Source organism: Urtica dioica, chromosome 1, assembly GCF_054948205.1.
Source record: "Urtica dioica subsp. dioica isolate 48M chromosome 1, U.dioica_male_clone48M_v1_H2, whole genome shotgun sequence".
NCBI classification, from domain to species: domain Eukaryota; kingdom Viridiplantae; phylum Streptophyta; class Magnoliopsida; order Rosales; family Urticaceae; genus Urtica; species Urtica dioica.
Window position 1 is genome coordinate 23567746 of NC_142756.1, and position 16050 is coordinate 23583795.

General features: G+C 42.4%; 3 protein-coding genes across 3 annotated transcripts; all 3 read right to left on the reverse strand.

The window, feature by feature from the left end:
• Positions 1-824: 824 nt before the first annotated feature.
• Positions 825-3861, reverse strand: LOC149407813 (glutamate NMDA receptor subunit epsilon-1, putative (DUF3598)). Its single transcript, XM_089615584.1, has 7 exons — positions 3504-3861; positions 3243-3337; positions 2977-3094; positions 2720-2838; positions 2316-2508; positions 2057-2200; positions 825-1446 (listed from the first exon to the last, which is right to left on the reverse strand). The coding sequence occupies exons 1-7, from the start codon at positions 3810-3812 to the stop codon at positions 1156-1158; spliced, it is 1269 nt and encodes a 422-aa protein (XP_089471710.1). The 5' UTR covers positions 3813-3861; the 3' UTR covers positions 825-1155.
• Positions 3862-6170: 2309 nt separating this feature from the next.
• Positions 6171-7546, reverse strand: LOC149407814 (uncharacterized). Its single transcript, XM_089622162.1, has 4 exons — positions 7321-7546; positions 7091-7219; positions 6698-6985; positions 6171-6556 (listed from the first exon to the last, which is right to left on the reverse strand). The coding sequence occupies exons 1-4, from the start codon at positions 7544-7546 to the stop codon at positions 6171-6173; spliced, it is 1029 nt and encodes a 342-aa protein (XP_089478288.1).
• A 1568-nt stretch (positions 7547-9114) lies between these two features.
• On the reverse strand, positions 9115-10614 carry LOC149407815 (cell division topological specificity factor homolog, chloroplastic-like). Its single transcript, XM_089615597.1, has 2 exons — positions 10391-10614; positions 9115-9805 (listed from the first exon to the last, which is right to left on the reverse strand). Exons 1-2 carry the CDS (start codon positions 10481-10483, stop codon positions 9254-9256), a joined length of 645 nt encoding a protein of 214 aa, XP_089471723.1. The 5' UTR covers positions 10484-10614; the 3' UTR covers positions 9115-9253.
• Between the last annotated feature and the right edge of the window lie 5436 nt (positions 10615-16050).

Here is a 16050-nt window from a genome sequence, read left to right on the forward strand (position 1 = left end):
TATATATATATATATATATATATATTATTTTTGGGCCTTTTTCGAGTGGGGCCTAAAGCTTTCGCTTTACCTGCCTAGAAGGTGGGCCGGGCCTGGGTACAACCATTAATTAATATTCACGGAATACTTACAAATAAAATCCAAGGAATAGAACCTACATTATGTTTCAATTTTTTATTTTAAACAGCAAGATTTTGACATTACTACTAATTCATTCAGACCTAGGTTTATAACTGGACGTTTGGACAGAACATATATGAACCAGAATTCCGGTTGCCACCGGTATATAATGTTCCATTAATAACGCAATTATAATCCATCTACAGAAGAATAGATAAGTCCCAGAAATAACCGGAATAATTGTTCTAGTTTTCTTTTTTAAGTAATTTAAAAACTAACTTCAGATGTATTGTGTGCTCATGTGTTCCATTTTTTTTTTAAATAATTTGGATGACATATTTGCTATATTTTAAAGTGGATGTGATATTATTAAATCATGAATTGGAAAATTAAAATAACCTGGCAGAGTGGTTTGTGATTATAATAATTCACTTCGGAATCAAATAATATTAAATGTCAATGATATTTTTGGAAGTAATGAAAGTATAATAAAACAACATTCAACTCCATTTTAATTTAAAGTTAGTTTTGTAAAAGGTGTGTGTGCAGCACACGTATACCAATTTCTAAAATAAATAAATAAAAAACACGTATACCAAAAGAAAAAAAAAAAAAAAAAAAAAAAAGGAGAGAGAGAGAGAGAGAGATCTGAATATACCCTCATATGTTTTTTCCCCTCTGATTGAATACCACTCAGCAAGTAAATCATACCTAGAACTTTTCAAAGACTTAAAAAAAAAAAACAAAAAAAAAAACAAAAAAACAAATTGAAGCAAATCAGAGATATGTTTTTTGGTATAGAGCAAATCCAATGAATTTTTTCCACTTCTTAATGATAACCAATTACTAAGATGTTAAGTACAGTTGTCAAAAGGGGCGTGGGAAAATGGCAATTAGCCCTTTTGTTATCTGTTCCTCGCAGCTTTAAAATACATATCAAGTCAAAAAAGCAGACACATCGGCACAAAAATAATAATAATATAAGATAGGCCTATAAGAGCATCTAAAAAAAAATATTAAAAGAGGATTTCAATTCTAAATCTTGGTCTCGTAGACGTAAGTGGTTGAGACGGCGAGGCCTTCGACGTCGAAGGTTCGAATGAGTCTCTGCCTGGTCCCGGGCGACTCGACCCAGCAAAACTCCAAATGGAAGGGCTCGGTCTCAGCTACGCTCTTGGAAATGTCGCAGGGGCATCCCATATACATTCCGCCCGGCAACATCACCGTTTGGTATCCCTTGTCGAAGATGACTTGGTTGTTCAACACGATCCCCGTCCAGTTCACGTTCGTCGTTACCTCGCTTCCACGAGCCGTTGATGCAACATTCTGATATTGACGGGATATAAGAGACAGAAATAAATAAAATATATAGACGATTTTAACGTGAATAGTTTCTTAACTAATATTATGAGCAAAATAGTCCCAAACCGATTGATTTTGTGGCCATTTTCAAATTAGTCTTTAATTTATTTTATGAACATGCTGAATGAACTTAAAACAATTTTTTACAACTAAAATAACTTATTAAATTCATAAACGAAACACTAATTAAGTTGTTATCTTTAACACAAAAAAATGCTGAATGAGCTTGAAACATTCTTTTTATTGTTAAGAGTACGATTGTTCTTCATGAAACTTTTTGAAATCATAAACGATTTGTTTTAGGTTTACACTTTGTAAATTGTTGTCTATGTGTTGGATTTCATATTTTAAAAATAGCATTTTTTTATTTGATTTTTTTAAAATGCTATAAAATCAATAGTTTGATGATCATCTTGCTTTTAATATGAGATTATGGACAAAAATCCCCCAGACATAGCAGTTCAGGAACTATTTTCTGGAGGAAATAAACAAAAACAGAAACTGCAACTGCATTATACAGTTCTTTTCACATATGTTTCTGAAACGCCTTAGTAATGAGCAAGCAAACATGTACCTGAATGAGTTGACCCTTTTCATCCATTTCAAGTTTCACCACAGTATCGGCTTCGGCAATGGTTGCTCCATAAACACCGCTCCGCTTCGTCATCGAGCGACCTTTCCACGTACCAAGAAACGGTAACACCCTGTTTGTGTCGTCCTTAGAACCGAACAAAACAAGTCGAAACAAAAATAAGTGAAAACAAATGCAACATAGAGGGTTTAATTGGTTTTAAAGCTAAAATTTAGTTGTGGCACAGCTAAATCGTTTTTACCGAGCCTTGACCAAGGGATGGGTGAGAGAGCAACCCTTGTTGTTCACCTCGTTCCTCTAGGAAAATCATGACCATTTCTAGGACCCCTTTCGGGTCCATGATGTGGAAAGCCCTCACTCGCACATCTTTCTCCAGCGAATACATACAACTTTCGCACACTATGGAAGGTCGTTGTGAAGGAAGCTTCAGATTTCTGCGTCATAAAACGAGACAATAGTGAATAAATATAAATAAAAAAGGGGGTTTGATCACAGTTCAATTTCTGATCCTGGAGATACAATGATACGCTCTTAATTTAATTAGACTAAAAACACTACAGAAGTATCAATACTAGTACCAAAACCAGCTTGAACATCAATCTAACGAATATATATATATATATATATATGTATATATTTACTTGCCTTGGAGATTCTTCACCGATATCGTCTTCTCCGAGAACTCCTTGTCGTAAAACGGTCTCTAACATCCCAACTGTTTGGTACCTAAGAGCGAACGCTCTCTCATCTGGAAAGAAGCCAATCTGCAGGCTAATTAATTTGGATATTCAAACACAAAACAAGTGATCCAAATACATTAAAACAAAACAGTCACGGAGAGTAACCGAAATGGGTAAGAAATCTTGAGCCTAACTAATTTTTTTTTTTTCAGAAATCCCCACCTGTTGATATTTCTCGACAGTGAACATGTTGGTTTCTTTGATCTTGTATTCTGCCCACTCGGACTTCTCATCGTGACCCGAAATTGAGGTTCTCGATGAAGGTTGCTTGACATACAATCTACAGCAGAGGTCACAAAATTAAGGTCTATTGAGTAACTAATCATGTCTGTTAGAGTTTTACCTTATCTTCTAATTGCTAAAAGTTCCATTTTGAATGTAAGAAAAAAAAAAAAAAAAAAAAAAAAAACCCTGGAAGTGGAGCTTACGTTTGAATTAAGCTGATGAGTTCATCTTCTCCATAAGAGCTAACCGAAAGCCTCGTGTCCAATTTATGCAATATTTTCCCACCAGAATCAAATTGCTGAATAAAAATTTAAAAACAAAAACAAAAATAATTAGAGAAGATGTTAACGCTTCCAAAATTAGCGACATTTCATTATCTGACACGCAGAGGACTTGAAGTTTAGGGCATGTTATAGTTTATAGGTACTTTTAACGGAACTTTCCAAACACAACGAAAAACTTACGAAGAAAGAACCGGCCCACTTGCCGGAGTTGAGGTCGAAGAAACGTCGGAGGACGTCGATGCTGATGGCGTGGTCGTCGGAGGTGACAGGCTTTTCTTCTTCTCTCTCTGCTTCGCGGGATTTGAAAGACGAAGAAGACGCCGCCGAGTTCGCGGCTCGTACGACGGAGCTCCGGAGCTTGAGGAGTGAGCGAGACGGAGGTTCAGTCCGGTGGAGAGTCGAGAGCCAACGACGACGGAACTGAATCTGATTAGGAAGAGGCTTCGGAGTGGGAGGGACTGAGATTGAGTGACAAGTAATGGAAGCCATTGAAGAAGAAGACCCAAGCTTTAGCGGATGACGATATTGATCTTGTTATGTCTGATTTTTTTTTTTTTTTTTTTCGCGGAAAGATATTGTCGTTCTAATAAGCTAACTGTCGGTTCTTTCAGGTAAGCGCTTGTCATTTTGACCACGTCACCTTTTTCTCCCAAAAAAAAAAGGTGTCGTATCTATTTAATCAATTTGAAACTTGATTTTAAAGATTTAATTAACGTTTCGTTTATTTTAATAAATTAATCATTTATCAAAATTAGTGTATAATTATCGAAATTAACCTATGAAAATGCCAAAAGCAATCATATAAAATATTAACTGATTATCAAGATCACGTCATCAAATATGACTAGATTTAAAACATGCTTAAAAAGTTGATTATATTGTAAATCCAACGTTTGAAGTAAAAAAAAAATCATGAAGAACAAATAAAAAAAATCATATAATAGCTCTGCATATGCTCGCAAGTCACTCTTTTTCGACTTTAGAGTCTTAACGAGCAAGCCAATAGTCAGATTAAGAAATTGCAAGTAGAGTCCTTCCTAACTTATAAGTTTAAAAACTCGAAGCTACGTCAAATTAACGAAGAATTGAAGAGTTAAAAGTTTTGCGGGCTCAAGAGGCTTAGATTGCCACACAGGATTAGTATTACACTTGCAATTAATTTACACTAAAGCATATTCACATGGGATTCTTTTCTCGTTGATCATTAAGATCAAGGATCGAAATACCGTTACCGTTACCGTTCCGAGCTTTCGAATTTACTGGTAACCCCCGGTACCGTAAATGAATACCGGGGGAAGCAGAAAAAAAAAGGAAACCGGTACCGTTAAACTTACCGTTACCGTAGAGGAATACCGTCAAATACCGTATTTACCGAGGGGAATTCAGAAAAGAAATATACAAAAAAACATACAAAGTACGTAGTATAAAATTCATAAAATTAAAAATAGTATAGAATGTTTCAAGTTCAACACAATACCAAATTACAAACACAACAAAAAGTAAGTTCAATAGTACAAACCAAATGATAAAGTTCAACACAATCCACCAAATACTATAGTTCAACAAATTCAACATAGGAGGAATACAAATGACTACTCAAAGAGACCGTATGCACCGGTCATACAGTAATCATACCAAGTCATATAATGAGCACATGCACGAAGTACCTGTCCAAGTGATAGTCGTACTCATACTGAGATGAAGCAACAGACATGGAGTGGAGGAGATAACCTGGAACTGGTCGCACCGTTTCGGGAGCGTGACTTGATGGATAGTAGTCCTGGTTGTAACTGGAAGATCCGTCATCATAAGAGGACTTCGTGCCTTGAGGACCAATTGATACCGATCCGAAGTTGTAGGACAAGTCATCGACGTCATTGCTAGACGTAAATGACATGGCATCATTCATACCTCCGCCCTGACCTCCGCGCCCGTATCCTGAATAAAAAAAGGCAGGGTGATGAAGACGATCAAAATCTTCTTGCGATGGTGCGTATCCAACTTGAGCACCGCCGACATCACCAAATGAAGTGCCTCCATCAGTAAAGGAACCTCCAGCCCGATATGAACCTCCATCACCTCCCCCTGATCCACCGTCACCTTCACCTCCACCTGCTCCGCTTGATCTACGGCTTGAACCTCCGCCATCTGAATCCGAACTGTCTCCGGATCCGCGTTGAGGTTGGACGTCCTCGTTCAGCACTCGCTCCGGATCAACTCCATGCTCTCGAGCCGCTTCAGCTACTACCGGATCCGGGTTCTGGTTGACGCCGTCCATGTGAACTTCGTCAATCCAGCGGAGCATTTTGTCGTCTCCCTCATTGTCATTCCCCGAGCGTTCGAAAGCTCGTTCGATGATATCCAAAGGATCCATCGGGTTGAGGTTGTTGCCGTGAATCCGAGTTGCTTCACGGAGCTGCAACTTCATGTTGTATGAGCATAAAACAAGCTTCTCGAGTCTGCTGTACGCTAGACGGTTCCTTTGTTTTGTGTGCACGAGCGCAAATGTACTCCAATTCCTCTCACAAGCGGAGGTGGATGAAGTTTGTGACAAAATTCGAATGGCCAACGTCTGTAAAGTCGGGGTCCAATTTCCGTAAAGCTCCCACCAGTCACTTGCAATCATGTGACATAAATCATATCATGTCATTTCTTACCATTCCATGACATAGTTAATGCATACAATTCATCTCACAAGCTTACTAGCACAAAGGGTGCCTCGTGCCGAAACAACACTTCTTTGTGAGAAGTCCCCTCGAGTGTCTCGAAATGCGATTAACTGTACTTAGAAAATCAAATAAGACTCATATATTCATAATGTGATATAGCTTGTAACAATTTATAGTTTTATACCTCTCTCCCAAGAGTTGACGCATCAAGATCCGGATATAAGAAGTCGAACACCTTTGTGACGACGGCCATGTGAGTATTGCTCATGGTTATATCCGGGTTAAACAGCAACTTTGGATTTAGGAAGAAAGCTGCAATGTGTAGTGGATGTTCCATTTGAGTACTCCATCTGTGGTTCACGATGTCGACAACCCATTTCTTCCCACTCATCGCTTCCAACTTCTTTTTCATCTCGTGGAAGACGTAGTATAGTAATCCCATCGTGGGATGCACCTCAGTGTCCACTAATCGAAGAGTGGTGTACATCGGCTCGGATATGGCACACACTTCGTCCACCGAATGCCATAATCTGGGATTTAAACAAGTCTCGGATATGGATCTACCTGTAGGAGTTGCACTCAATTTGGAATCATCTCACCATTGACTACTGAACATCGTCCTCAACGCAGCTCTCTTCTCTCGGAGACTTCTGAGAGCTAGATAGTTCGTGGAAAATCTTGTTGCGCCGGGACGGATGATTTCACCTGGGGATGTCTCCCATAACTTGGACAACACAGTGCTGTGGTTGTAGATGAACTTAGTCGCATCCCTCGCAGCTTTGATAGTATGCTTAACACTATATCTCTTCCCAATATCTTCAAACATCAGATCTAGACAATGTGCGGCGCAAGGTGTCCAGTACACATGGTACTTGCGTTGTAATTTCAACCCGGCACTCCTGTAGTTCGAACCGTTGTCGGTCACAACTTGGACGACATTGTGTTTTTTGATTTCTTTGAGCACTGACCTCAATATTCCGTAGATGTACTCCCCTGTTTTTGTATGCTTTGATGCATCAACAGACTTTAAGAACACCGTTGCATCAACACAATAAATCATAATGTTTATGATGCTTAGTCTGGTCGGCCCCGTCCAACCATCAGTGAGTATGGTGCATCCGTATTTTACCCACCGCTTCTTTTGTTCTTCAAGGTAGTTCTCCGCGTCTGCAACCTCCATATCGAGGTACTTGTTATGAATTTCATACGGAGTTGGTATAGGAACGCCTGGACATGCAATATGCCTATGTACATCATGTTAACGTTTCAAGAACAGATGCGATTCGACAATATGAAAATACAATTACTTATCACGAATTGACGATTACCTAGATCTTGAGCGCTGGCTATCATGTTTTTGAACTCATGCGAGGCCGCCTTACTCGCCGGCACATGTTGGTACACAAAGAATTTTGTTATGTTTCTTCCGAGCCACGTTCTCTTCTTCGGCTTCACCATCTCATCAATTTTTTTTTGCTTAGCACTCGCTGACTTATATAATGACGGAGCAACTGGTGGAGATTTTGCCGTAGAACCACTGCCGGGCCCCGACATGAGCCTCTCATTCTGTCTGAGCCGCCTCTTGTCTTGACCTCTTCATCACTGCTCGTAATTGCGCTTCGTAGTTTTCTTCGTCTGATTCTTCCACGCCAACATTTTTAATCAATGTCTTGCGAAGCGTAGAATCCAACGACTATTTCTTCTTTGTTTTTACGACATTGCCTTCAAGTAAAACTTGCATCTCTGTTTTCACTTCAGGAGGGATTTTTTCACAAAATTTGACACTCTTGGTTGGGTCTACATGGGCTAGGTGGTTTTTCACTCTCGTGATGCTGCTGTCTCCCATAATGTGCTCGCAAAATATACACTAGTGAGCGCTACTTTTTCCGGGCACAGGTGTACAATACCTCCTAGCTGGGTCGGGGGCCGACATTCTTGCAAGTTATAACCTACAAATTAACAAATCACCTTTATTAAATTAAATTAAACTAACAATCATGAATCATATTCACAAACTCTAAATAGTTCCCGGATCTAAATGAAAATATAAAATAATTCATAACAAAGTTTAACATAACCATAATCATTACTCACTAATCACAAAATTACAAAATAATTCGGATTAATTACAAAAAAATTAGAATCATGAACACAAACTCTAAAATTAAAAACAAGTCATAACAATTTCTTCATAAATCAATAAACAAGTTCAACATAACCTTAATTATCACTAACTAATCAAAAAATTACAACATAATTCGGATTAATTACAAAAAAAAAATTAAAATCATGAACACAAACTCTAAAATTAAAAACAAGTCATAACAATTTCTTCGTAAATCAATAAACAAGTTCAACATAACCTTAATTATCACTAACTAATCAAAAAATTACAACATAATTCGGATTAATTACAAAAAAAATTAAAATCATGAACACAAACTCTAAAATTAAAAACAAATTATAACAATTTCTTCATAAATCAATAAACAAGTTCAACATAACCTTAATTATCACTAACTAATAAAAAAATTACAACATAATTTGGATTAATTACAAAAAAATAGAATCATGAACACAAACTCTAAATAAACACTACAGTCATGTTCACAACTATCAATTTATACTTAATCTTAAAGAATTATCAACAAATTTCAAAACTTAAACTCAAAATCATAAAAAAAATTATCCGGATCGGGAAGCTCACCGGAAAGGTATGAAACCGGGGGGATCTGGGAAGAAAACAACTGCGTCGCGTCGGGAAGTTGGCGGCACGGGGGGATCCGGACGGGATCTGGGAAGAACTCAACGTCGTCGCGGCAGAAATTTGAGGAATCCTTACCGACAAAAATGAAAAAAATTTGGGGGAAACCGGGTATATTCGGATTTTTGGTTTTTTTTAAGTGAACCGGACCGGGAAGTGGGAACCGGGTTCCTCACTGGTTCCCGGTCCAGTTCCCCCGGAACCACCGGAAAATTCCGGTTTTGGTGGTTCCGGTGCCGGGGAGTTCAAAAAAGGGGGAACCGGACCGGTTCCCCCGGAATTTAAAACCTTGATTAAGATCGGGACCGTTCTTCTATTTCTTTAACGAAATTCAACGGTAATAAGGGAATGTTGAGTCGAGTCGAACACAATATCCTTCGAGTGCAATTCAAGATTCTAAAAAGAAAAGAAAAGAACAAAAAAACAAAATCTTTATTTACAAAATTCCTCCTAAAACAACACAAACACAAAGGCCAAGCAAAACAGACACTTAAATCTCAAGCCTCGAAACCTGTGAATTCGCTCTCGTTATCGCCGGGGACGTAGAAATCGAATTTGACATCGACGGACCCCGATTCGTGTCCCTTGTCCTTGTACTCGATGTTCATGATGGTGGCGGATTCCTCGCCGGAGTCGAGATACGCGGCCTTGACCCGCCTCACCGGCACCGTGACGGAGTAGACGGTGCCGAGGTCGGAGTCGGCGGAGACGCTGAGCTGTACGTCGTCGCGGGAGTCGATCTCCACGAAGTCCGAGAGAGCTCCGACGATGTTGCTCACGATCTTCCTCTTGGCCTCGTCGCTCACCTCGCACCGGTCCGAGAACAGGATCATCTTCAGCCTCTGCTTCGCCGTGTTCGCGTTTGACTTTCTGGTCAACGACGGAGACGGGAAGAGGATCTTCCACGCCAGGTCGAGGCGCTCCAGGAAGCTCATGTTCATCGCGTTCAAGATTAGGTTATGAGGCTCTTCTCCGGCCAGAGATTGGTGGTTATTTGTCTTCAATCTATTTTTGGGATCTGGATTATGGCTAGGGCATCTGAAAGCTACCTGAAGAAGAGATTGAAAGTAAAATAAAACATAATCTTCTTTTACCCTATGAATCTTACAAGTGCAATTAATCAGACATTTAGTGCAACTACATTGGATTATAGCGAAGGCATTTGAAAGCTACCTGAAGAATATCATGAAAGTTTTTGTTTACCTTCTAAAACCCTATGAATTCATACTAGTGCAATTTATCAGGCATTTTGTGGGAGGCACATCTAATATGCATTGGATTTTGGTTTGGGCATTTGAAAGGTACCTGATGATCAGAATGAAAGTGCACGAGGGAAAAAAAAACTTAAAGTTAGTTTAATTTTAACTGGATTTTACTTATGGCATTTGAAAGCTACCTGACGAAGAGAATGAAAGTTCGCGAAGCAAGAAGAAACTTCAAAAACCTTATGAATTCTTATAAGTGCAATTAATTAGGCATTTTGTGGAAGGCGCGTCAAATCGACATTGGAATAAAAAGCACGAGCATAATAGTAAGTAAACCACTCAAGAAACAACGCCGAATTCGGAAGCGGAGGTCCAAATTGTGAAATGTCGAGAAGAAATTGAAGTGTTGAAGAAAGAAATGAACAAAACCTTGGAAGGAGAGAGAGAGTTCCCCAGGAAGTTGTGCTTGAATGGAAAAGAAGCCATTGTTGCGGAGACCCTCAAATCCCCTGTAACAGCCATTTTCCTCTTTCTTCTCCTCCTTTTTTGGGCGTGTGTTGGGTAGGTTTTCAAACCTAGAGTACGAAGACACAGAGTGAAGCTCTGAGGCGAGGGTATTCTCGTGATTAAGGGCAACGATGAGGATAGATTGGACTTCATAATCGGGAGTGGGCATTTGATAGGGTAATTTACTAAGAGAAATTTCATGGACTTAGTAATTGAATTAATATCTAAGATTAGACCTTAATATTGAAAAATATCCAAAAATAGACTTTTGTACCATGATCGGACAAAAATACCCCTGTTCTCTATTTGAACTCCCCCCTGTTCACCTCAAAAAAAAAAAAAAAAAAAAAAAACTAATACGATCTTGTACGACGGCAGACGATCTTGTACCAGCCAGTACGATATAATACGATAGAGGACAATGGCGTACGATGGAAATGCTTCAATCTCCGGTGGCGGTGAAACACAAAAATCCTGAGCTCAAAAATCATCTAAAAAAGGTAAGTTTTGAACTAATTTCTTGTTAAATGTCTTTGGAAATAGTTAGAATAGGGTTTATGACTTAGTATTAATCTTATTTGAGTTAATTTGAGCTGATTTGGGTCGGATTTAGAATGTTAGGGTTTGAAATTAGGGACAGTGTACGATGAGGTTGATGCATCGTACGATGTCGTACGATGAAATTCATACAGCTGTACGATGTCATAAAATGCGATATTACGATATTTGTGCTTCATAAAATGCGAAACATCACCATTGTCCTTCAACAGGGCAGGTGTTGGAATTGATCTAGGGTTAAGAAAAAGTTTAACGCTTCGAGCAAGCGGCGGAATTTAAAAATTTTCTTTAAAACGAGTAAAACGATTTTACTAACCTAGACAAAGAACAAGTACATGTAAATAAAAACTATTATGAGCATTAAAAATTTACTAACCTTTTTAGAAACTTGAACGTTGATGAGCCTTCGGAAGGTTGAAAACGTTCGTCTCCCCTCGCAGCACGTCTCTCTTCTTTCCTCGGCAACTAGAGCAACCACGAAAGTTTCTATCATTAAAATCACTCGAGAGAAAAGGAATTAGTGAGTGGGCACTTTTAAACACGACGACTCGAGAACAAGTCTCAAAGTCGAAGAGTTAAAATTACTAGGTCAAATGAGGACCTAGGTGCCAAAACAAAAACGAAAGAAAACTTAGAGAGAGAGAGAGGGAAGGGGCGGCTAAGCTAGCGAGAGAAGCTCTCAATCTCTAAAACTTAGGATGGATGAAGTGTGAAGAATGAGGGCTCTATTTATAGGGGAGGTTTCACCTTCAATAAGGTAGTTTCCTCTTATATAGAATATCACATATTCATGAGCAAATATTCTCTCCTTCTCTACATGAGTCACACGGCCAAATAGGGCTTCTAGAAGCCTTGAATTTGTTTCCACTTTTGCTTCCCCTTTAGCCTTGGCCGAAATCCCACCTTCCTCATAGAGGAAATTTGTTTCCTCTTTTTCTTTAGACAAGTATCTTGATACATTTATGCACAAAATAATCTCCCTTTTTCTCCTTTGGGTTGGGCGGCCAAGAAGGCCTTGTAGAAGACATTTCTAGATTTTCTTCACTTGTTCATGACAACATAAGAAAAGCCCATTAAGAATTTTCATGTAAAATTCTTTGAAATGAAATTAATCCACAAGGCCCAATGAACACATCATGGCAGAGTGACTTAGGTCATCATATGACCATGTCAAAAAATTTATTGACATTCATTTCATGCTATGTCCAAAAAAACAAAATTACCCTTTTAACAATTTTCGTAAAACTTGTCTCGTTCTTGTTTTGACTTAGCTTCTAGTTTAACTATTCCTACTCGATATGATTAGTGACAGTGACCTCATGGATCCAAATGAACAAAGCTTGAACTAAATACTTGGACTCAAAAGTTCACAAACTTTTCCAAGTTTAGCATAATGTCATCTGACTCCACTAAAGAGTTGACATTGAAAATCTCTCGGTTCAAATGAATTTATTTTCTACTCAATAATTCAACCTAATTGTAATGAGTGGATCCACTGAATATTATCTATGTTTACCCTTTGTTGTCGCACGAAAATGAACAACTATTGAATACCTTGGGCGGTTCGATCCAAAGCCGTACCAAGTGATCGCACCCGGGCCAAGAGTGTGAACTCGAAAGTCTTGAGCTAGGTTTTCTCCGATCAACCCGCCTCTCGGGAGAGGAAATGGGTGAGGAGGAGGAGTGACCGTGCCTTGGGTGTCGACTGCCTACGTACCCGTGGATGGGATCAGGTCAGAACGTAGTTCAAGCGTGTAAGACGCAGTATGAGGCGTGGAACCTGTTGTCGGTCGTTTTCGGAAAACCCGAGACGCCAAGAAGGCACGTCGCTCAAAGGACCGATGGTCAGGCCGGAGGTCCTGAAGAGCGGCAAGTCTTCAAGCCCTCGCCCAAACTCTTGACTCCTTGAGTCGAGCCTAGCCCCTCGAGTTGAGACTTGAGTCGGCTCCCCGAGTTGAGCCTCGCTCCTCGAGTTGAGACTTCATACAGTCTCCTCGAGTCGAGCTTCGCTCCTCGAGTTGAGCCTTGAGTCAGTCTCCTCGAGTCGAGCCTTGAGTCAGTCTCCTCGAGTCGAGCTTCGCTCCTCGAGTCGAGCCTTGAGTCAGTCTCCTCGAGTCAAGCTTCGCTCCTCGAGTCGAGCCTTGAGTTGTTCCTCGAGTCGAGCCTCGAGTCGCTCTCGAGTCGCTCCTCGAGTCAAGCCACTAGTCACTCTCGTCAAGTTGAGCCTTGCTCCTCGAGTCGAGTCACTCTCGTCAAGTGGAAACCTTCATATTTCACATTGGAAGAATGGTATTCGAAGACCCCTAAAGGCCCGCAAGAGCCCGGTAAGACGAGCCATTCACCGCGCGCACAGCACGCTGCGCCAGCCAGCCGTGCAGCAAGCAGCGCGCCGCGCCAGCAAGGCAGCGCGCCGCGCCAAGACGCGCTCGCGCCGCGCGTCCTGCGCCACGCATCGCGCGCCGCGCCATCTGCGCCGCGCGCCGCTCTTTGTGCGCCGCGCGCTCCGTGCGCCTCCAATTGATGCCGCGCGCGTTCCTAGTCCCACATGGACGCCAAAGGACCCTTCTAAGGCCCCCAAACACCTATAAATACCCCTCTCATTGAGGGGAAAGCCATCCCATTCATTCTCAAGGAACTTGAGACTTCTCTCTGCTTCTCTGGATGCCATCCTTGGCCTGAAGCAGATTCTCCTCGATTTCTCGTTCTCAGAGATTCTGAAGCGCTTTCCGGGGACTCCCGAGCGCCGCCTCTCTTGATCGAACGATTAATCTTGAGCCCACGAGTGCTCTAACGGTTTTCGACTGAAAATCGCCTACGCGTCTAGCACCCTAGACGCGTCCACCATTTCTGACAAGAAATTGCCTACGCGTCCGGAATCTCCGCCACAACAAGGAACTCTTGACTTAGAGTCTTCCACGTCTCCAAAAGAGAGAAAACACACATTCTCTCTCGCGCACGCGATCTCTGAAGTTCTGAGACGTCGCCGAGGACTCCTCCGCGCCTCGTCTCCTTCGTTGAGCACGCTTCTCCATCAAGGCTCCGCGCCTCACACTGCGTCACATACGCTTGAACTACGTTATGACCTGATCTCACGCACGGGTACGTAGGCAGCCGACAACCAAGGCACGGTTACTCCTCCTCCTTACCCCCTACCTCTCCCGAGAGGCGGGTTGATTGGAGAAAACCCTAGCTCGAGACTATCGAGTTCACACTCTTGGCCCGGGTGCGATCACTTGGTCCGGCCTTGGATCGAACCGCCCGAGGTTTTAAATAGTTGTTCATTTTCGTGCGACAACATTTTGACGCTAGAAGGAGGGGACTTCCCGACCTATTCAGCCCGAAATCCCTTCTGTTCATCTTCTTCTTTTCTTCTGCGAACTCAACCTTCTCGAACTTGAGAAACGATGAGTAGCCAACCACCCGTACGTTCTGAGGGCGTAAACAACCCCGAAAATGTCACTGGGACCAAAAAGTACTTCTTGCGCTCCCGAGCGCATGGTGACGAAGAGTCGCTCCACGAAGAGAGCTCGACCCGCTCACCATCTCCATCTCCTGATAGCAGGGACAACCGCATCATGGAGCTAGAGGAGAGTATCCGCCGACTAAAGGCGAGAAACGCAAGGTACCACAGCCGACTGGCTGCGAAGCAACCTATGCGTGACACGATGACCCCCAACGGGGATCCTGAAAACCTCAACGAGGAAAGTCGCGACCGCGACCCTGATTACGAGGGTACTGGCGATTCGAAGGATATCGAGACTTCTCTCACGAAGGACGGGGAACACCCCGCCGTGTTTGAAGCCGGTCCTTCGAACCCCCTACCCCGGACAGGCGACGCGCCGGCTGCTTCTCAAGAGGGAAATTCCCGACGTTCGGCCCTCGACCGACTAGGTCAAAGGGAGAATGTTGCGGAGAGTCAGGGCACGCGGAGAACGCGCCGTCGCAGACGAAGCCTGCGCCTCCGTACGACCAGCCCTGATCTTAGGGACCACCTCACCGCCCAACGCATTGAGCGTGGCAATGACCTAAGAGAGCGACTGAGCTCTCGGCCAAATATCCCCGTAGCAGCCCCAGCTAACGGGAACCGCCGCACGGGTCAAGGGTCAAATGAAAGACGACAGGTGACTCCTCCCGAACAGGGAGTTACTCCGACTACCGGTCTCGATGTGATCACTATGATCCATAATCTTCGAAATGAAGTACGAGATCTCCGAGAACACGGAATAGGCGGAAGTGCCTATGGGGTCGTCGAGGAGAATTCATCGCCTTTCACGGCTCAGATATTGGCCGAGGTGTGTACGGGAAATTTCAAACTCCCGAACCTCTCTCCCTATGATGGGAAAGCGGATCCCGTTTACCATATCCAGCACTATGAAACCTGGATGACAATGCAGGGTGTCACTCCCGGCGCTATGTGCCAAGCTTTTAGTCTTACCCTCGTCGGACCCGGCTTCGAGTGGTTCAAGAACTTAAGGCCGGGAAGCATCCGCTCGTTCAAAGACCTGAAGGACATGTTCCTAGCACGGTTCGCTACGTCTATGGTCCAAAAGAAGACCAAGATGTACCTGTGGTCAATCAGGCAAGAGGATGGCGAGTCTCTTAGACGATACCTCACCCTATTCACTGAAGAATCGAATAAGGTCGACCGCTTTGATGACAAAGACGCAATCACTGCCATCATTGAAGGCTTGCGCACAAGTGACTTCCTTAAGTCCATCGTCGGCCGTGTCCCTTCTACCATGGCCGAGTTAATGACTCGAGCCAAGACCTTCATGGGAGTCAAAGATTACCTCGATGGTCGCAAGGGCAATGATCAAACCCCTCACCACCGAGACGAGCCTAGCAACGAGCAAGACAGCTCCCGTAAAAGGCGAAACAGAGGAGGTCAGACTTTTAATAGCCGACCTCCGATGCCCCAGAAGCCGCGACTTGCGGAAGACTTTAAGGGCTACTCGTCGTTCACACCGTTGAACACGACGCCGGATCAAATCCTGGCTTTGGCGCGTGACAAGTTCACTCCCCCG